The 22,802-nt window shown below is 36.7% G+C and overlaps 1 protein-coding gene across 4 annotated transcripts in view; it reads right to left on the reverse strand.

Moving 5' to 3' along the window:
- Window positions 1-22,802, reverse strand: part of SGCD (sarcoglycan delta) — a 322,572-nt gene that overhangs the window by 81,649 nt on the left and 218,121 nt on the right. For all 4 annotated transcript variants that reach the window (XM_026696668.2, XM_087924232.1, XM_087924230.1 and 1 more), the window contains one exon: window positions 6,947-7,034. In XM_026696668.2, coding sequence (XP_026552453.1) covers window positions 6,947-7,034 — 88 coding nt within the window. The remainder of the gene's footprint in view (window positions 1-6,946; window positions 7,035-22,802) is intronic.

Below are 22,802 nucleotides of genomic sequence, written 5' to 3' on the forward strand. Positions count from 1 at the left end.
CAGCTGAGACAGAAGTGAAAAAGAAAGGAAAGATCTTGTAACAGTGTGCTTAGTCTTGATAAGAATCACTCCAATTTTTGCAGTGGAATTTTCCTTGGAAAGTGGGACTCAAAGGAGGAAAATAGCTGCAATTAACGATCTGGAGTGACTGTCAGATTTAGTTAAAAAAAAAAAAGATATTGCAACTAGAAGTAATTTTAAAAGTAAAGGACACATTGGATTGGTTAACCCAAATTTCTGGACTGTATTTTTACTACTACTCAACTTGAAGAACTTTAGGAAACTATTGCAAAACAATCTTATTCAGAGACATATTGATTGTAGTTAAAATGTTTTAATTCAGCGAGTTTTGCTCTCTTTCAAAAACCCAGAGTGCTTTGAACATCTTGTTACAGCCTATTGTTTACAGAGTAATAGCAGCAGCAATTAGAGCAATAAATTCCTCCCACCCAGTAAGTCACAGCTGCTCATAAAACAATTAACCCTTTTCTTTCAGACTCTCAATACTACCTCATTACTTTAATCAAACACCCATTAATTCATTACCTCAAAACTTACAACTTTTCTACCTCATCACCTATACCAATGATTAGATAATCAATTTCTATAAAATATTTCATTAATGGTTTAATTGATTTATTGTTTTAATTGATTAGTGTGATTAGAGTGTTTAGTGTGTTTAGAGTGCTTTGCAAATAGTGTGATTACTGATTAGTTTAAAAGATCAAGATTCATGTAATTTAATTGATTAGTAAAAACAGTGATTTAGTGAATTTAATTGAACAGTGTGATTAATAATTAGTGTAATTAATTGATTAGCGATTAATGTAATAATTGATTAGGCTGATTGTTGCTTAGGAAAATTATTTGACTAGAGAGATTACTGCAATTGATTGATTGGTGTGATATTGGCTATATTGATTACCCAAAATTGTTCCATTAATTAATTTAATCAACGTACCATCTTAACAAACCTAACATGCCAAGAAAAAAAATCCAATGCCAAACCACAACCTAAAGAGAAAGTAATCCCCACCAATGAACCACAAGACTCCTGCACATGCATTAAATGCTACAAAACTCTAAAGGATAATGAAAACTCCATCAAATGTTCTCTATGTAACAAATACGCTCATCATGACTGCTTGGGTTTGCCTGAGCAAATCATTCAATACCTAGAATCATCCAATGAGTTTCCATATCTTTGCAAATCATGCAGACCCAAACTGGATCTGTTGGACAGAGTTGATACCATTGAAACATGAATAACATCCCTTGGCACTATAGTAGCATCCCTGGATGCCTTAAAAGAAAGATTATCCAACCTTGAAAAAAAAGACACAACGGAAAAACCTGAACATTCAATAGCTATAAACCACATCTCTACCCAACAACCACAACCCAATCCACAACCCAATCCACAAAAAAGCATAAACCAGACAAATAATGATCTCCCAATCCTCATCAGAGAAGCTGTTGAGTGTGAACGGAAATGTCCAAATGCCATCTTATTTGGTCCAGAGACCATCAATGATAATGATGACATCACAACTGTCTGAAACATCATCAGTGATTATCAAGCATCAAACATCTCCCCTGATGAAATATTTGACATTTCCTGCATTGGCTGAGAGCTCAAAAACAGAGACGGCTCTGTGGCCCCATGCTTCTGCAGGGTCATTTGCAAAAATGAATCAAGCAAATGTAAATTCATTTACACTATAAATTCACTCGCCAAAACCAGCACCAACCATAAGAACCTCCGTTGTCACTCTGACCTAACAATACAGCAACGTGACCACTCCTGTGTACTCCGCACTGAACTCAAAAAACGTCTAGACAATGGGGAGAAGGACCTGTACATTGACTACCATGCTGACTGTATCAAAAGTAAGTCACACAACCCGCAACTCAGCTTTAACCTTCAACCACAACCCTACCTCAACCAATCCACCATCACCCAAGACTAGGCACGCACACCCCTAACTACCTCAATTCCAACTACTGCTGGCCTTAAATGCAAGCTACTCAATGCAAGAAGCCTTGCGAATAAAATACCTGAATTTCTCCTCTTACTAAATATGGCTAAATTCGACATCATATTTGTCTGTGAAACATGGCTCAACGCATCTCTCCCTGACTCCATTACCACAGTAATAGACTATCATGTTTACCGATCAGATTGTGAAATTCATAGAGGAGGTGGTGTTGCTATCTTCTATAAAAAGTCCTTATATCTAAAAAACATCCAAGTTACCCAGGAGCTTGCTCTTCCTGAGACCATCATCTGTGAACTATCCTTAAATATCACATTTTGATTCTTACTATGTTACAGAGCACCTGATTTTGACATCGAACATGTAAACAAGCTAAATACACTACTAACATGGGCAGCATCCTGCCCACATGCTTTTATCTTTCTTGGTGATTTCAATCTACCTCATATTGACTGGAGTCTAAATGAATGTACAACTGAACCCATACACGCAACCTTCTACAATGCTGTTACAAAACTGGGACTGGAACAACTAGTAACAAACAACACTAGACTAAACAACTGCCTTGATCTCATCTTCTGCAATAGTTTGAATTTAATTTACAGAATACAAACTAAAGAACCCTTTTCCAGCAGTTACCACAATATGATTGACTTTTGTCTCAACATACGCCCACACAAAAATCATCACAAAGACATAATCCCCAATTATAACTTCAAAAAAGGCAACTATGATCTTATAGACAACGATCTCTCATCCCTTGATTGGCAATCTCTATTCACTGGATGCAATACTGTTGGAGACCATTACAACATATTTTTATTTGAAGTCAAAAGAATCATCAAACTATATGTACCAACAACAACTCCCAAAAAAAAAAAAACAGATTAGCCATAACAATAAGGAAACTTCAATCCAAAAAGAGATCACTCTGGCAGAAAAACAAATCTGGTCACGTTGCCAATTTCAAAAGCCAATACAAAAATTTATGCCACCAGATAAAGACTGAATGCACCAATTATCACATTAAACAAGAGGAAAATGCACCAATTCCACCTGCGTTTTTTACAATTTTGTAAACAACAAACTAAAAGACTCAAGGTCCATCCCACCCCTGATAGGACCTAATGGTAAAGACTACAACGACGACACCATTGAAGCCAACATCTTTAACACATTCTTCAGCTCAGTATTTGTAAAGAGCAATGGATCATGCCCAGTATTTCCTAGTCAAACCACAGACAACTACAATGATCTAATACATATCGATTTTACAGAAGACAATGTTGAAAAAGCACTACACAATCTAAAACCATCTCTATCTATTGGACCGGATGGAATATGTGCCTACTTCTTAAAAAAGATATCCACTGCCATAGCCGAACCTCTAAGCATAATCTTTGAAAAATCTTTCAGGACCAGCTCCTTGCCTAACCTATGGTCACAAGCCACGGTCATCCCCATCTTCAAAAAGGGAGACCCCAGCCTAGTTGAAAATTACAGACCAATCTCCTTATGCTGCGTTACCTGTAAAGTCATGGAATCAATTATTAACCAATCCATTATCCTCCACTTAGAGACAAACAACCTACTCTCCAATAAACAATTTGGTTTCAGGAAAAAACTATCCTGTAATCTGCAACTCTTACACTGCAAAAAGATATGGACTACACAACTCGATCAGGGCAAAGCAATAAACGCAATCTACATAGACTTCTGTAAAGCCTTTGATTCAGTGGTACATGACAAACTACTCCTAAAAATAAAATCTTATGGTATCTCTGGACAACTGCATAACTGGATAGAAGTATTCCTGTCAAACAGACAACAAATGGTCAAAATTGGGAGTGTTCTATCAAATTCTGTACTTGTCAATAGTGGTGTCCCCCAAGGCAATGTTCTAGGACCAACTCTCTTCATACTCTACATAAATGACCTCTATGATCATATTAAGAGCAACTGCGTTCTTTTCGCTGATGATGTAAGGCTGTTCAATACCACAGACAATACTGCTACCCTTCAAAAAGATCTTGACTATGTATCAGAATGGTCAAAGAAATGGCAACTTCAAATCTCAACAAATAAATGCTCTGTCTTACATATTGGCAAAAAAATATATATCAGAAAATAAAATACAAGCTGAATAGTCAAGATCTTGTTGATGATCCAAGCTCTGTAAAGGACCTTGGAATACTCATCTCTAATGATCTAAGTGCTAGAGCCCACTGTAACTGCATAGCCAAAAAGGCATTAAGAGTTGTTAATCTAATCCTACGTAGCTTTTTCTCTGGTAATATCACACTACTAACTAGAGCATACAAAACATTTGCTAGACCAATACCCCAATACAGCTCATCAGTCTGGAACCACATTACGTATCTGATATTAGCACAGTTGAGAAAGTCCAGAAATATTTCACAAGAAGAGTTCTCCACTCCTCTATTCGTTGTAGAATACCTTATGCCACCAGACTTGAAATTCTAGACCTAGTAAACCTTGAATTACGCCGTCTTCGGTCTGATCTAAGTATGGTATATAAAATCATACCTTGCAATGTCCTGCCTGTCAATGAATACTTCAGCTTCAACCATAACAACACAAGAGAACACAATAGATACAAACTCAAGGTTAACCGCACCAAACTTGATTGTAGGAAATACGACTTCAGCAGCAGAATGGTCAATGTCTGGAATACTCTACCTGACTCTGTGGTTTCTTCCCCAAACCCCAAAAACTTTAACCTTAGACTGTCTACTATTGACCTCACCCCTTTCCTAAGAGGTCTGTAGGGGATGTGCATAAGCGCACCAACATGCCTACCATCCCTGCCCTATTGTTTCTTTTATTTTTCTTATATGTACCCATTTCATGTATTCATAACTCTTTATATACTTATACCTATTATCTTGTAAGCAATTGACAAATCAAAATAAATATATAAACCAACAATGTATGTTTTGTAGCTTTAAGACAAAATCACTGTATTAATTTGTACTGTGTTCCGATTGGTTGATTGTATTGCAGATTGCCATAAGAGGGAGCTAGAGATCATGGCTTGTTCTCTCTGAAATGCTGTCTCTCTGACATTCTGTTGCTATCTAAGGTTTCTGTTGCTGTGTTTATACTTTTATATCTTTGTTTACTGTAAATAACAAAGGCAACCGGTGAGATTTTTGTAATTGGATATTTTTTGGACTATTAAATGTTAATGACCTAGACCGTTTATTGGACTGTGCTATTTCTTAAAGTAAACTTTAACTCAATTCAGTGTAGCTGTGTGTGGCTGAATAATTATTCATAACTACTTTCATAAACCTTTCCATGTGCATATCCTTGTTATTCTGTACATATCATAGCATGTCTTAAATTAAATCTTCTTGATTCCGTTTGACAAACTCAAATATACATTTTTCACATCAATCTATAATTTATCTTCAGGAATTACAACAAAACACTTTCCCTAATGTAACACAAAATGAAGTTTTCAGATTTATAAAATATCTACACTCTTTGATTCCTGTCAATCTCTGTTTCTTCCAAGATGCAGAATCTCAAATTGGCATGTTTAAAGCAAACTACGGAAACCTAACAAAAGCCACAAAGTACATAGTTATAGAGCTGTACAAAAATGGAAAAAGATATTGAGTTTTGTCAGGACTTTAGATGAAATACTTCTTTGAAGTTGCTGCATGGAAGGAGAACTTCTGCTTCTAAAACTCAAAGCAAAGCTACTGCATTTCGGTGTGGTTCAGTATTTCTAATAGAAGAGTCTAGCTATGAAACCACTGGACAACGTCCCCAGTGTGACCCCCATGCCCCTCCATTTCTGAGGAGATGGAAATGAAGAGTGAGAAAATATAGATTTCTTCCTATCAGATGCCTATCAGATGATTTTTTTCTTATTTACAAAACTGGAATGCATTTCTTTTTAAAATCAGCCATGTTGAAGAATTATGGCACAGCTACAAAACAACTCATGCACAAACACTGGATGTGGCTTCCTCTGTTTTGCCCTTCCTGTCTCAAAGGCAAAGTTGCATTTTTTTGAGAGTGCTTCACCTTCCAGACATTTTGGCAGATGGCACAAGTCTTCTATTAGCAATACCTCTACGGTGTTTGTGATTCCTTTGCTCCTCTTACTATTTTCTATTGTTCAGCCATTGGTTCAACTCTTCATGTTCTGCCTGCCAGCAGCACATGAGCCACCAATCATACAACCATAAAGCACGTGCTGACCAAGGCTCCTTATTGAATTATTTAACCTGCTGCCTGGAACACACAAAAAGCCAGGTGGTCTAATTTCACCCAGAATGATTCTCATCTCCCAATCCCAGGCTGTATTCTTTGCTGCTGTTGCTCCTACTGTAAGAAGCTTACCCATGCTTAGAAGTGACAGGTCTGCTGGGGAATTTCAGAAGCATTCACTTCCCTGTCAAACATTGAGTGTAGCATTTTGTGAACATAAATGGTACTCATCTGCACGAGGGATTTTAAAAAGATTTTTTAAGAAATCGTTTAAAGACAGAAGACCTTGGTGTTATGAATATTAATCAGTTTGATTCCAGTTGTTTCAGGTATGTGTAAAGTATTCAGGGATCGTCTTCTGTCTGTTCGAAATCCTTGAGAGAGCTGGCACTTTACTGATTAATATTTATAAGTATCAGAAATGACAATTCTATTCTGAAGTTCTGCTTGAATAAGGGAGCATTAGTTTCTAAACCTGTGAATTCTTGGTGTCCTGAACATGCCTGCTTCTTCAGTTCATGTGCAGGCTTTTTCTTTCTTCAGTTTTGCAAAGGCAAGCTGGGGTCATAGTTTGTATCAATGGAGGTATATTACTGATGATTATTCCAAGGGCTAATGCTATCATCAATCATCATCATCATCATCATCATCATCATGCACTTCTGGTTCCCCTTTTCTCTTCCTCAGATATTTCCTTGCCTTACCTGTTACCAGGCGTGTAAGAACTTTACTCTTCTCATTGAGAATGTTCACTGTAACATTCTGAGCAGACTGGAAGTACAGAGGGTTGCCCTACAATAGAAGCACAAGAAAAAGAAATTAATGAGATGGACATCACTTCCCATGAGAAAATGCATTTTCTCTGACCTCCTTCCTAACCCAGTAGGGTGGAATGGCCTAGATCAATTTTATATCTATGTGGTAAAATTTTCCATGGCTTCTTTTCAGTTGCTTCAGAAAACGACTGGAAAAGTAGAGCACTATACAATATGACCAATTTTTTTTTAAGGGATAGAAATTTGCATTGATTTGCTTCTATGTGATAGCAAATCACATTTTGAAGTTTGGTTTGAGGCATAGTCAGTCACGTTCTGCCTGGTATTGGTAATAAAAAAATATCTAAACAGATAGAAGGATAAAAGAGATTGAATGGAATGTTGAATACTATTAGTTACTACACTGATTTTCAATTGTTTAATGTGTATTTCAAATTATTTTTTTCCTATACTACATTTTTTTACTTTTTTAAAAAAAATGAAGTCTTGCCCAACATAAATTGCTAACTGCTATCAAGATATAAGGGGCCTCAGATTGGCAATTTTTAAAGTTCATCTTTAAAAACACAAAGTGGTATTCAAACCTAAAAGATATAATTCTGGTATTGACATGGTTACCAAATGTTACTCCATTATATCACTGTCCCTGCTACTTGCAGATTGAATCTCCACTGGGGACAAAAATGAAAATCATCAAAACTGAATGAAAATATCCATAGGGCTTAGCCAAAATATTTTTTTAAAATCAGAAATATCTTTTTTCTTTAATATATGTTTAAGATGCTTGGGCTCAAAAAGTAGTGTGATGCGGACTCATATTTATTTCAAATAAATATTTAACTATCTAATAACTTCATTAAATGAGGAATTAATGACATATTGATCGAAAAAGTAAGACCATGATTTTCCAGCACACAAACTATCCTACTGGACATTTTATAGTGGGAAATGGAGACTGCTTCCACTGCCTGATCTCTGGCATTGCCAAGATAACCTAGCCATGCTCTTCTCAATCTCTACAGAGCTGATCAAGATCAAAGAAGCAAGAACTATCAAAATGATTTATTTAAGCTAGTTAGGGGTAGAATACAGAATCCTAGAAGCTGTGAGAGGGATTTCCCATCCCCCATTTATAATAACTCTATAAGTCCCCATTAATAGTAAATCCATAAAGCAAAGTTTCTGAATGATTTGGAACACTGCTTCACAGGTTTATCTCCATCTGGATTAAGTTATGCTGAGATAACCTGACTTGCTCATTCTCTTTAGATTGCTTATGTATAGTTTCTCTTCCATTCATGTCCTGACTTGTCTAGAAACTCTTACACAACTCCCTTTTCTTGCTCTCCACGCCACTCACCATGGAATGTAAAAGAACTCCCCTTCATGTCCAGAGAGAGAGGTTAGATGACTTTTCAAGCTAAATTCCACTGGGAAGCAGGCATAGTTGCCTGACTTTTGTACAGCAGTGTTTTAGTCTAAGGAAGAAGACTTAAGATGGAAGTGGAGACAAGAACAAGGACTGTATTTCAGTCTGAATCAATCACCATTGACCAGATGAAGACAGTTTCAAGGGTTTCCATTCCATTCGAAATCGCCCTATCATTGTTTAAAATTTAAAATACACTCTATATTCTTCCTGCCAGGAAAAAATGGGGAAGAATGAGGGTGGGGTTGCAGAGCAATATGTTCTTAATAAACAATAGTTAATAAAGAGTAGAATTCAATGGAAGGCCAGATGGATCTTCACTGAAGTTGGCACTTGTAAACAAAAAGTGACCGCTCATTGGTGTGGATAAAGAGAAGGTGCTGATAAATTTGGAACCTAACTTCCTTGAAGGGCAGGAAGATGGCAAAATCATAATTGAAGCCACACAGCAATACTTAAACACTCCTGTCTATGGTCATCTGTCATATATTTATGAGCCACTGTGGCAAGGTCCAGCTGTTCCTTGAGAAGGAGTTGTGCTGCTTGCTGTTCCTCTAGGAAGGTGGATGTGTTCTTATCTGAGACACTGAAGATGAGGGCACTTTGGAAGATTAATGATACAGATTACAGCTATAAACCCTCTGGATAAGTTGTGGCATGCAAAGGGTTGTTATAAGCAAATTCCAGCCAGTTGACCTGTTGATACAAGACACAGCAGTGTAAGTCTCGGTAAAGGGATGTGTTGCTTATCTCTATCTCCCTATTTGTCTTCGGGGGATTGGTGGATGATAAATGAATTTTAGATTAGATTAACAGAGTTGGAAGGGACCTCATAGGTCATCCAGTCCAATCCCCATCCCATACAGGAGACTCTATACCATTTCTGACAGATGGCAGTCCAATCTCTTCTTGAAAGCCTCCAGTGTTTTTTGTGCATTTTTCCAGTTGGATACTATTAAAATGATCCCTGAAAGTAATTTGCATATGAAAAAACTGGAAGAAAGATTTCCAGAAAAGGGATGTAAATTGGGTTCAATGATCATATGATTGATCAGATATTTATAATGAAGGAAACAGATTAAAAAGAGCTTGACAGTTTCTCATGCAGAGCATAGTCCCATACTGGTACCCTGTTTCTCCAACAATATGGCCTCCCCCAATAGGAAGTCCCAGCATGTTTGATAGGCATGAAATGAAATTAAGCCCCTCCCCCCAAATTAAGGCCTATATTAAAACATGTGAAATGGGGGGGAATGGTGGGGGGGGTTTGCCGTTAGGAAGTACTTTTGTTGCACACCCGGATATGGTGCTGCCTGCGTTGACCCCGATACGAAGTGCCCCACCAACGCTGAGGTCAACATTCAAGCCATCACCACCCGCCCGCCCAAAGATGCAAGGGGGGGAATGAAGTCACCCCTGAAAACATGGCCTAGCCATTTTTTTCGGGGCTCAAAAAATATAAGACCCGGCCTTATTATATGAGAAACATGGTAGTAAAGTGATGCCTTTTGGTAAACAGATCAATCACCATCAAGTCATACAGATGAGTAATAAAATCCCATAAGATTTTATCCCAAGTTCCAGCCTAAGATGGAAGGGGTTCAATCTGTTTGGCCACAACAGATTTGCCTTGACAATAGGCATGATAACAAGAAACACAGTCCTAAGCATCCATCTGCATGTGAGGGAACTAGAAATTGCTAAATAAAAGACAGTCAAAGCAGGGTTATAGCTTCGGTCTTAGAAAAGTGAAACATATTAACGAACAATGTAGAAAAGAGCAAAGGATTATGTTTTCTTGACCAAGTCTAGACATATGGATACTATTTCTGCTATAGTCTCACATTGTCCACAGCAGGGCTGTCAAACTCCTAGCTCGCAGGCTGGATGCATCACACGCTGGCCATGCCTATGCCCAGTTTAGCAAAGGGGAATGCATCCAGCCCACAATGTGGTTGGATCTGGCTGGAGGGTCTGTCATGGTCTACCCAATGCAAAGATGAAAGATCAGGCCAGCCCGGTTTCAGCCCAGTTTACCCAATGCAGAGAGGAAACCCGCCAGCAGTTCGGAGGGTGGCATCAAACTAGCCACACCTATGCAGTTGGCCACACCCACCTAGTTGACCACACCCACTCGGCCATGTCTGCCCACCTGAGGTCAACCACAGCTCTGAGGTGGCCCTCAATGAAATTGAGTTTGACATCCCTGATCTAGAGGATCAAAATTTCTAATGTTTTGGAAATTGAGTAGCTAAGGATGAGATGGAAGAAGTGAAAGATTCATGTTTCTAGATAGTGGTGGCAGGTTGCCAACTGATTTTCTGATTGTTTATGTCGGCTCTTCCAATACCCCCCCCCCCCGGCTTCCTCACAACTGTTGAAATTAGCAGCAACTTTCCATTTTCCTGATTGGAACTCTAATGTCAGTATCTGTTATCCTTTCAAATAAAGATGCCAGGATCTTTCTTGCTCTTGATGACCTGATGGCAAGATGGATGACTAAATCCAGGAATTGTTCAATTAGTGTTCAACATCATCACAGTTCATAGCATAAACTATTTGGTAGCAATACCCTCGTGTAATGAAAAATGTTGCATGCATTGAAGCATATGAGTATCTCTGAATTAATGAATCTGAATTTCTATAGTTCTTCTATGCGAGCAGTACTTGCTTTCTGAATGAGACAGTTTTAATTTAGAGATGCTCATGTTAAAGAATATAATTAAGTGCACATTTGTTCTTCTAAATGCAACCTAGCTTTTGCTTTTCAAACCAAATGGAAAGACAAACTTGAGAATATAAACATTGTATTTCATTTGGTGGGGTGTAGCATTACTTGACTTGTCATCCTTTTGGTTGAATTTATTCTGGGCTATGGAATTACAGGTAGTCCTTGGTTAATGGTGGTTTGAAATGACAATGGCTCTGAACAAGTTTACTAACCACCGATTCTCAAAGTTCAGCTTTTTCAGCATCCCTGTGGTCAAGTGATCATGATTTGGGCACTTGGCAACTCGTTCACACTTATGACAGTTCCAGGGACCCATGGTCATGTGATCTCCAACCTTCCCTGATGTCTTCTCACAAGCAAACTCAACATGGAAGTCAGCAAGAGAAGTCATAAGCCAATCCTTTAAGTCATTCCCATTCCTACCATGTTTTTTCCCCTGAGAAGCCTGCCTACAGATACAAGATGCCAGGGATCTCATACTTCAATGTGCTTTGCTGCCTGCAGAACCCTCTTCCCGCTTTCAGCTGTGCACATCCTGCTGGCTGTCCTTGTCTGGTGCATTTCCTCATCTACTGGTCTGCTGGACTTATAACTGCCTGCCAACGTCCCCATAGACTTTGCTTGTTGGAAGTCAGCAGAAAATTGCAAGGAGGTCCTCACTTAACAATCCATGATCCTCACTTAAAAACAGCAATGTTGACTGCTGGAATTTCTGCATCACTTAGCTACAAAAATGCTGGTCCTAATTATTGTTATTAAGTGATTAATTTGAAGTATTTTCTGTAAGCAGAAAATCATGGTGTAGTTTATAAGGCTGATACATTACCAGTTTGCAATTAACATTTGATATGAAGACAAGGAAGCAACACACACACACACACACACACACAGACACAGACAGACAGACAGACAGACACACATATATATATGCAGAAGCCTAATGATGGCAGATGAGATTCTGCTGAAACGTTGCTGCAACTTTAAAAGCACAACTATAATGATGTGGGAAAATACCTGAACAAAGCTGAATACCATACATGTAAGTACCTGTGAAAACTTAAGAATATGAATGTGTGTGTGTGTGTGTGTGTGTGTGTGTGTGTGTGTGTATATATATATATATATATATATATATATATATATATATATATACATACACACACACACACATATATATATTTGTATAATCAAGCTACAAATCTGATGTGGGTTAAGAAATGGATAACACTAAGAAATACTAGATTTTTGACATTAGAAGGACATGATTTGTTTTTGGGGTGGCATGCTTTTTTATGGTATAAAGGAACTAAAACACAGGGGTATTTTAGAAGACATTATATACGGGAACCTCTGTGGTTAAACTGGGAGAAGATTAAAAGACAATGTTATTTGAAAATTCCAGTCTGGCTATTGACTATTGAAGCATTTTCTTATCCTATAATACACAAAAAGGAACACACAGTTAGATATGGTGAAATATTGAATGAAAAGGGTGAACTCAAATCTATACAAAAACTAGAGGAACAAGGTATAAAGATGAATTGGTTTTCATATGCACAAATACATTCAAGGAATGATAAAGATTCTAAAATGGAAGGTTTCTATGATAAATTGACTGATTTAGATAAGATTTTGACAGGTACTGATGAAAAGGTGATTAAAAAATTGTATGGATATTTATTAGAAATTAAATTAGAAGAAGAACAAGTTAAAGAAACTATGATTGGTTGGGGGAAGAATTTTGGATATGGGATTGATTTAGAGAAATGTCAAAAATTGTGGTCTCAAAATTATAAAATGACAATGTCAACAGCATATAAAGAAAATTTATATAAGATGTTTTACAGGTGGCATTTCTCCCCAACAAGAATAGCAAGAATGTTCAAGAATAAATCTGAAAAATGTTGGAAATGTCATCAGACACCTGGCTTATATTACCATATGTGGTGGACTTGTGCGGATACTAAAAAATACTGGACTAAAATCCACATGTGGTTGGAAAAAATGACCAAAAAACATATAGACTTGAAACCAGAGATATTTTTATTGGGAATTTTACCTGAAATATATAGTAAAGACTTAAAATATCTGATTGTAAATGTATTAACAGCGGCTAGTTAATACATTTGCAAAAACTGGAAAAATGAGAAAACACCATCACAGGAGGAAATCATTAAGAAAATATTAGAATGTGCTGAAATGAGTAGATTGACATTTGAAATTAGAGAACAAGAGGATAAACAATTTTATAAAATTTGGGATCTATTCTATCAATGGTTAGACAATAAAATACAGTAATGAAATATGTAGACTTTTAGAAAATAATAAATATATAAAGATGTACTTCTTATTATTTCTACAAAATGATTTTAGGATAGATTTGGGATGATAATATGAACTGTTATAAAACAAACTAAGTAAATTATGATTATCTTGTAAAACATGAATGAACTAAAGTATAGTCAAATGATTGATTAATAATGATACTAACGTATTTAATTTTTGATTGAAAATATGAGATTATATGCAATGTAATTGTAATTGAAGACTATGAAATGGAAGCACAAAACAATTTGTAAACCAACCAGCACATTGTATGTACATATATGGAAGATGGTTTGATGTTTTTATGTTTTGTTTGTTTATGTTTGTTTTTAAAAACCAATAAAAACTTTAAAAAAAAAATCTCCACATCACAAGCCAAGCAAACACGTGGGCACAAACAGACTCCCCTGATACCTCCAGCTCAAACACACCCCAGCCAGGCACCCAGATGAAATCTAGCTTCCTAATAAATGATAGCCATCTGTTTACTCGAAGCCAAGCCACACTAAAAGCCTCCAATACAGGAAACACAATGTTGCTAGCCAATCAAGACAAAAAAAAAATGCTACAGAACAGACAGAAGATATTAGAAACACCAATCAAGCAGAACACAGCAAACTCCAAGACCAATAAAAGCAGACCAAGACTCCCAACCAATCAGGATGAAGAAAAAACCATTCTGGCACAGCAATAGGCTGCCCCAAATTTAAAACTGAAACAACTGTGGGGGCCTGACTCACAGACGGACACAATACAGAAGCCTGATGATGGCAGATGAGATTCTGCCGAAACGTTGCTACAACTTTAAAAGCACAATTATAATGAAGTGGGAAAATACCCGAACAAAGCTGAATACCATATATATGTGTGTGTGTGTGTGTGTGTGTGTGTGTGTGGTGTGTGTGTGTGTGTGTGAATAACCCCAGACCTTTTAAAAAAAAACACCTCAAAATCATGTGTGGATGATATGGAACAGTCCCAAAGAACATTATTTCAGACAGCAAAGTGCAGTCTTATTTCCTCTAAATAAGTTTTGGCCCACTCCAACTTAGTGCTTCTTGTAAGCAAGCATTTAACCGTTTCCAATTGCTTGCTTAAGTTAGTTTGTTAGTCAAGGGTTAAGACAACAACTTGCTGGTGGTTATTTTATATATATATATATAATGATTGCTAAACTCACCATACACAGAAAAATGTAAAAAATATCTTCATCACTCTGATCCAAAATTATTAACTACCATCATCACATAAAAGGGTGAAGAATACACATTTTCTATGCTGACTCCACCCACATCTCAAAGCTGCCAAAGCACACTGTTTGTTCCATTTAAAACCTGTGAAATTAAATTATTCTGGCACGAAGCCTATAGATAAAGTAAGTAGAGCTTGATCTAAAAAGCCAGAATTTGAGTAAGACAATTAAAAAAAGTAGCCACCCACGTCTCAAACAGAAAGACCACAACTTACAAAATTCAGATATAGCTCAGCTGCTGAACATTGACAAGGGTTTACAGGAGTTCACAGCTGATTCTGGAGGCTGAAAGACTCCATATAAAAGAATCTGTTGGGCTTGTCACTTTGTTAATACACAGGTAGTTAAGTAGAGTCCAAATTGTTTAGACTTATACTAACTTTATTTTCACTTTGAATGTACACTAATCAGCATACATTAAAATGAAATTACTTTGCATACATCATACATAAGAGTCTCCACCTCTAATATAAACTTAAAACATGACAAGATAAATACAAAGTTATGCATGTACCAACATATACAGTATTACATTACACAAAGAAACATCACAGTCTAGTTTGGATGTATACATGTACATGGAGAGAAAAATGAATTTTGCACATTTAACAGACAGATGGCTTAGGGAACAAACCTGTTACAGAATGCGGTAGTCCTACTAGAAATACTTTGAAATCTCCTCCCAGAGGGGAGCAACAGAAACAGAGCACAAAATGGATGTGTGGGGTCCCTGACAATGCCAAAGCACATAATGCTTATAAGCAGTATCCTAAATAACAGGAAGCGCACTTCCTATAATCTTCTCGGCTGTCCTTACACTCTCTGAATGGACTTTCTAACTGACACACTGCTTCTACCAAAGCAAACAGTGAGGCAGATTGTTAAAACGCTCTCAATCGTGCTTCTGTAAAAAGTGGCCAGGATAGAAGGAGAAAGATGTACTCTCCTCATCTGATGCAGGAAATTCAGGTGCTGGTTTGCACGCTTCACTAAGGATGACGTGTGGAGAGACCAGTTCAGATTGTTAGTTATCTGCACTTTTACAGCTACATCCTGGATACTGATGCTGGTGTCAGCTTTGGAAGCCATATTGAGATCAGATGGTCCCACCGTGACACATCTCAGCCTGGGAAAGTGAGAGGGGGGAATATATTGGAGTATATCTAGTTAGACATAATAACATTCTTTTTCTGATTCAAGGTCAGGTTGTGTTGCACATAACTGAGAGGAAGTCTTAACTGGGGACGGATGGTGATTGGGCCATGTGATAGATGATGGCCAGAACTTTCAGATTCTGGATTCCACAGTTGTGCCAGTTACTATCCAAAATAAAAGGAACCTTTGAGAGATGTCTGTCTCGGAGTTATTGGGTGGAATGGAGTGTTGCTGGAATGCTGACAGCTGGCTCTTTCTAAAATCTACTATACAATGATCTCCTTTGTTTTATTAACATTTAGAACTAGGTTACTTTTATTGCACCAGTCGACCAGAGCCTTCACCTCTTCCCTATATGCATCTTCATTGTTATCCTGGATAAGACTGCCATATCATCCGCATATGATTCACAATATGATTTGTAGCAGATTTGGCACAGCAGTTGTGGGTTATCAAGGTGAACAATAGAGGACTTAAGACACAGCCCTGTGAGGGATCTGTATTCAAGGAGATGGGATTGAAGACTTTTCTTACAATTCACACAAACTGGGGCCTATCTATAAGGAAATCCAGTATCCAATCACATAAATGAATATTAAAACCTAATAGGCCCAGTTTGTTCACCAAATGATGAAGAATGGTTGCGTTGAACACAGAACTAAATTAATAAACACCATTCACGCATAAGAATTCTTCTCGTCCAGGTGTGCCAAGCTAAGATGAAGCACATAGGAAAGTGCATCATCTATAGAGCGGTTCTTCCGATAGGCAAATTATAATGAGTCAAATGTAGGAGGAAGGCATGAAACCATATCGTCCTTTACCAATCTCTCAAAACACTTCATCATAATGGAAGTGAGTGCAACTGGACAGTAATCATTAAGGCACGTGATGATAATTTGGGGGGAGCACTGGTACAATGATGGCAGTCTTAACCATGAGTTTAGACACCTAGGATGGCACGATTACAAATGCCAAGTGCTAACTGAATGGCAAAAGAAAACCTGCCTTTAGTATAATTATAAGAAAAGTATGTTGATGAAGAAGAGATAAAAGAGGGTTTGGCATAGTGATTGTTTTTTCTTTTTTGTAAAGACATTCTTATGAATTCTTAGGCAAAAGCCAGAATAAAGTTGATGGAATAAAATGGCATTCTGCTGAAATAAATGCTTGTTTCCAACTCATCTTGATTCTTGACGAATGTATCTTTTCTTTTATGTATACTGAGAGTATTTGCACCAAGACAAATTCCTTGTGTGTGCAATCACTCTTGGCCAATAAAGAATTCTATTCTATTCTATTCTATTCTATTCTATTCTATTCTATTCTATTCTATTCTGTTCTGTTCTGTTCTGTTCTGTTAAATCTAGAAACTGGAGACCATGTGTTCTTGTCCTCCCTTAGGCATAAAGCTGAATGGGTGATTTTTAAAAGACCAAGGAAGAAAGGCAATGGCAAATCACTCCTAAAAATGTTACCCAGAAAATTGTATGAACTTGTTCAGTCAAAACTTGAAGGAAAAAAAAGGAACTATTCATAAATAGCATTTTAATATTCTAGCCAAGTGGTCACTAAACTCTTCAACTATATATCTTTGCTATCATCCAATGACCACTTGAATCTTCCCAATGAAGATATTGTAGCCCTGTACAAATAAAATTGATATTTGTTCCCACATTGACATTTCTATTTAGAGTGATGTATATCAGAGACATGTCCCCATTTAGAGTGATGTATATCTTGACAATTCTAATATCTCATAACTGTCTTCTCAATGAAAACAAAATTCTTTTATGCATGGTAACTTTTGACACCATACCATAACCCTCTGAAACTGAGAGATTTCTGTGGGGTTTTTTTACTTTTGTTTTTTGTTGTTGTTTTCCTCTTTGAAAGATTCCTGTTTAGAAACTATTCTGACCAGTACTGCTTATCTGCTTTAATTAGATAAGCTGTTCTGGAAAAGTCAGCGGGCTTTCAGTCTCCCTTACTAACAGGAACTTTTTATTACTGGTTTACATAAAATGGGAGCATGCTGTTTAAAAATAACTATTCCATAGAGGAGCCAAGATGCATTTTGAAATACTTAATTCTTTCCCTGTTAAAGATACTTAGTTTATACATTCAGAGCTTCAGACCTTTTGCTTCTTGTGGCTTTCAGAAGGCAGTTTGTCTGATGATAGAGCAATAGTTGCAATAGTCTGTAAGAGATTTTTCATGCTGTCACTTAATTTCCATAATTCATATGATTAAAGGCTAAAACAAGCTAACAAGCAAGGCTGGTACTGTTACAAGACATTAGCATCCAATTCCTTGTGTCAAACCTTATGCTATTTTTATCTTGAGATAGAGTATTTTATGTTCATTTGTAGCACCCAGTGTTTAAGAAAAAGCAATGATATTTCTCCTCCAACGACGACTGCAACTGATTGCAAAAATGGTTCCTCATAACAGGATGGATACTGTATGTTCTCACTGTATGGAGCCCTGATGTATTTGGAAGAGTGACTATTTGTACAATCATAATGATGATTGTGAACATCTCAACAGCTGGTAGTATGTCTGGTTCATTCCACTGGTATTTTCATGGGTGAATCATATAGCATTCAAGAAGTGTGTGAACCAGAACTTTGTCTCAGCATGATGTCTCAATCAATTATCCCAGTATGTTTACATCAAATAAAACTATGATTGAATTCTGATCCCTACAATATTTTTATAGCCTTTTAACTTTCATGGGGTAAAGATATTGTTGTTGACACATCATTATCACCTACATAGGAGTGCAACATTTGTTTTTAACACCCCAGCAACAGATAACTGTTTGCAAACACTGTATGGATTTTTCTTCTTCTCTTTTGTGATAAACAAATGCAATCATGGACAGCTATGAGCAAAACAGAGAACTGAACAGCTATATCAGAGAACTGAACTTTCTCTTGGATGGGAAGAAAAGACTATGGCTTTCCTAAAATTCAGATGAAAAAGTATGGAAGAATCAATGACGTGATTTGAACATGAAATAGGTTCCATACTTATATCAGGAATAAAAGTTGAGAATATTTTCTTCAAACTAGAAAGAGCTAGAAAATTCCTTACCATTCTAGCTTTTCAGAGAAATTGTTTTGATTTCAGAACAAGGAGACGATGGCTGCAAAATGCAATATTAATTGTGGAGTGATTCAGGTATAATTGTATGCATGAAATCCAGCATCTGAAAAACCACAGGATTTCCTGCACCCTGGAAATTTTACAGAACACTCAACTAACACACACATTGTGCTAGTAAAGATATGGTATCAGAGAAACACAAACACAGCAGGCCCTTGAGCAAGATGGAAGTGGCACAGAGAATGATGCTTGTAGTGTAGTGTAGTGTAACAACAGGCCCTAACCTTGTTCATGGATTGTAACTGTTCATACTTTCACAAAAGGGCTGCAAGGTAGTCATAATATGATGGCTGGGATAGGTGTGGACAGCCTAAACTACAGTGCCTTAGAAGGCAAATACATTTGCATCAGACTCAAAAACAGAATGTTTTATACATTTAAATTAGGAAAAAATAATTTCTGTGGAGTCTTTGATACTCTCTGAACTTGGATGTATACTTGCAGACATTTTATTATCTGACTAAGTAGCATCGGTGCTAGTTGAGTGTGATGTTTGATGCCTGTTAATATATCTGCCAGATCCTTGCCAGAGTTGGTGGAGATATTGTTTTCCTTCTGATTGTTTGTCTGGTGTTTATCCCTGCTTATCTGAATATACGCTGCTGGACACAATGTGTTGTTTTTGTTTCCTTGTTTGTTTTTAATTGACTTTTTTGAACAGCGTGTAAATGTGATTTATGTGTCTATTGATGGTTGATTTGTCTGAATGCCAAGCTTTGCGAGAATTGTCTAGCATTTCTGGATTTAACTTGCCTAAAAATCTCAGTTTCCCAGTTAAAACTATGGTTGAGTTGGTCCATAAATTGTGAGATTAAGTATTTTTTGACTGCTAGTTGGTTGTCATGCAGACTGGTAGTCTTCTGCCTGCCTGTCCTACAAAGTGGCTGTTACAGTCCTTACACTGTATATTATGTATGGTTTCTGTTTTTTCTTCTTGGGCTATTGGGCCTTTCATATACTTAAGATGTTTTGAAGGGGTTTAGTTAATTTGTGTGCTATGATGATGTCATGCGATTGTCTGTTGGCAGTTTCTGAGATGGTTTTGAATACACACACACACACACACACACACACACACACACACATACATATATGGTATTCAGCTTTGCTCGGGTATTTTCCCATGTCATTGTAGCTGTGCTTTTAAAGTTGTAGCAACATTTCAGCAGAATCTCATCTGCCATCATCAGGCTTCTGTATTGTGTTCATCTTGTGTTCATCTTGTGTTCATTCTGTATTGTGTTCATCACAGATGAACACAATACAGAGGCCTGATGATGGCAGATGAGATTCTGCCGAAATGTTGCTACAACTTTAAAAGCACAACTACAATGACGTGGGAAAATACCCAAGCAAAGCTGAATACCATACATGTAAATACCTGCGAAAACTTAAGAAAACAAATATATATATATATATATATATATATGCAGGTCTTGGCGTGTTCGGGTCTTTTCACATGTAAGATTGAGAGTATCTTGGCAACATTTTGGTTTGGCTCCAAGTTTGAGGCCTGGCTATGTGTTCATAGCCTGAGCTACAGCTATTCTCTACTACTGGATTTTCTTTTCTTTTTATACTGGAGGAATCTTGTTTTATGTTTTAATGATAATAGATTGTTTATATATCCTTTCATTTATTTGAGTGCAGAAATACTGCTTTATTGTTGACAATTTTGTCTTTCATATTAATAGTAAATCAGATAAACTAATGAGCCTAAGTAATAATTTGCTGAAGAAACTGAATACAAAAGCAAAACAAAATAAACAAACAAGAAGCAAATATCCAAAACATTAAAGAATTATTTAATCCATCAGTTTCAGTTCCAAGCGAACCTTTATTTCACTTAGACAAATTTCATCTTGGCCAAAGAAAACACCCTTTTCATACATGGTAATTTTGTTTTCTTTGCGAAAGAGGCTTTCTTCATTCCATAGAAGAACAACTCCATCTGCTACCAAACACATACACACCATCACTCACACAAACACACATTTCTGAAAGGACACCCACAATGTTCTCACCTAGAAACAGAATGCAATGCACATTTTTTCCACCCATATCCAAACAGGTTTTGTCTCTTCATCTTTTGCCCCAGAGTCTTAGTAGAAAAAGAAACCCACTCATTTTGTTGCTTATTCCACTCTGTATTCAGCAAAGGTTTTCTTAAATCTAACCTTTTCACTGGGAACCTGGAATCTTGTAATAGAATTCTAAAAATCACATTTCTCGTTAGCTTTTGTACCAGCTTCTCATTAAGGCTTCCCACTGTGGTTTCATTGTAACATTGTGTAGTTGGACATGTACCTGTATTAGCTGTTCCAGACACTCAGTTCATTAAAACACATGAGATTCATTGAAGAAAACAATATTTGAAAGACGGAGCAAATCTAGCAATACAATATGACCTATTCCTTAACAATGAATGAGCCACTCAACCAAACAGGGTAATTTTTACAAATAGGAAGAAAGGTATTGATGGTTATTAGCCTCAATATAGTAAGTACCACTTAGTGTCTTCATTTGCTTCATTTCCAAGAAAAAAATAAAATCTTTTGAGTTAGAAATGGTAGCCTAGGTAACCAAGGGTCATCTTCCTTAACATTTATTAGATACTTTACACTGTACATGTACTTTGATATAATTTATAGAAAAAATACAGAAAAGAGGAAAGCAATTTTATATGTTGTATGCTTACCTACAAATTAATAATAATTCAATTTTCCTTTTATTTTTATTTTTTAAAGTTGGTTAAAGACTATAATGGAGCAATTTAAATCTAAAGGCTAAGTGAGCACGAATTATCCTCAGAGAGGAAGGGATCAAGCTGTTTTCTAAAGCACCCAAAGGCCAAACAAGGAATAATGGATGGAAACTGAACAAGGAGAGATTCAACCTGGAAATAAGGAGGAATTTTCAATGAGAACTATCAAACAATGGAACAGCTTGCCTTCAGAAGTTATAGGAGCATTACCACTTGAGACTTTCAAGGAGAGATTGGTCTGCCATTTGTCAGAAATGGTGTAGAGTCTCCTGCTTGGGCGGGGGTTGGACTAGATGATCTACAAGGTCCCTTCCAACTCTGCTAATCTGTATCCATCCTGAGTTTGACAGAAGGAACAAAGATGCTTTTGAAAATGTATTGGTCTGATACAAAATTAACCAAAAGATATATTAAATAACAAAGAAGAAAATCTATTGGGTTTGCTTTGTTTCATTAAAGAAAAGAATATATTTGAAAAGAATATGAATTCAAGAGAATATCAGTGAAACAGAAGGGAACTAAAGTTGCCAGATTTGGGCTACAGAATTCTGGAGAACCATTTGATAACAGCAAAGAGATAATAAAAAACTTTTTTCCTTGTCATCTAGTGGCCTTCTAGACTTTAAGAGTAACTGAAATCTGGTAATGAAAATTGCTTTTAGTTGTGCCACACTGCTAGAACAATGTTTTAGATTTAACCAATGTAAGGAAACCAGAATTTTAACAGGAAACAACATGACAGTCAATATACCAAGAATACCAAGTTTAAATTAAACTTAATGCAATCACAGTAGTGTTATTTGAATATGTTTTTATTTATTCCTATATTTGTTAGGTTTTGACTTTACATTTTGGAGCTTTTAGGCAAGATGTTCATATAACTAAACTATATTCTAAGTTTTAAGGAAGACGAATAAGTGCTGCCTGTGAATAGGATAGAAGGGGTAATGGAAATAC

The sequence above is a fragment of the Pseudonaja textilis genome, chromosome 2, assembly GCF_049901715.1.
Source record: "Pseudonaja textilis isolate UNSWEBS1 chromosome 2, rPseTex1.2, whole genome shotgun sequence".
Taxonomy (NCBI): Eukaryota; Metazoa; Chordata; class Lepidosauria; order Squamata; family Elapidae; genus Pseudonaja; species Pseudonaja textilis.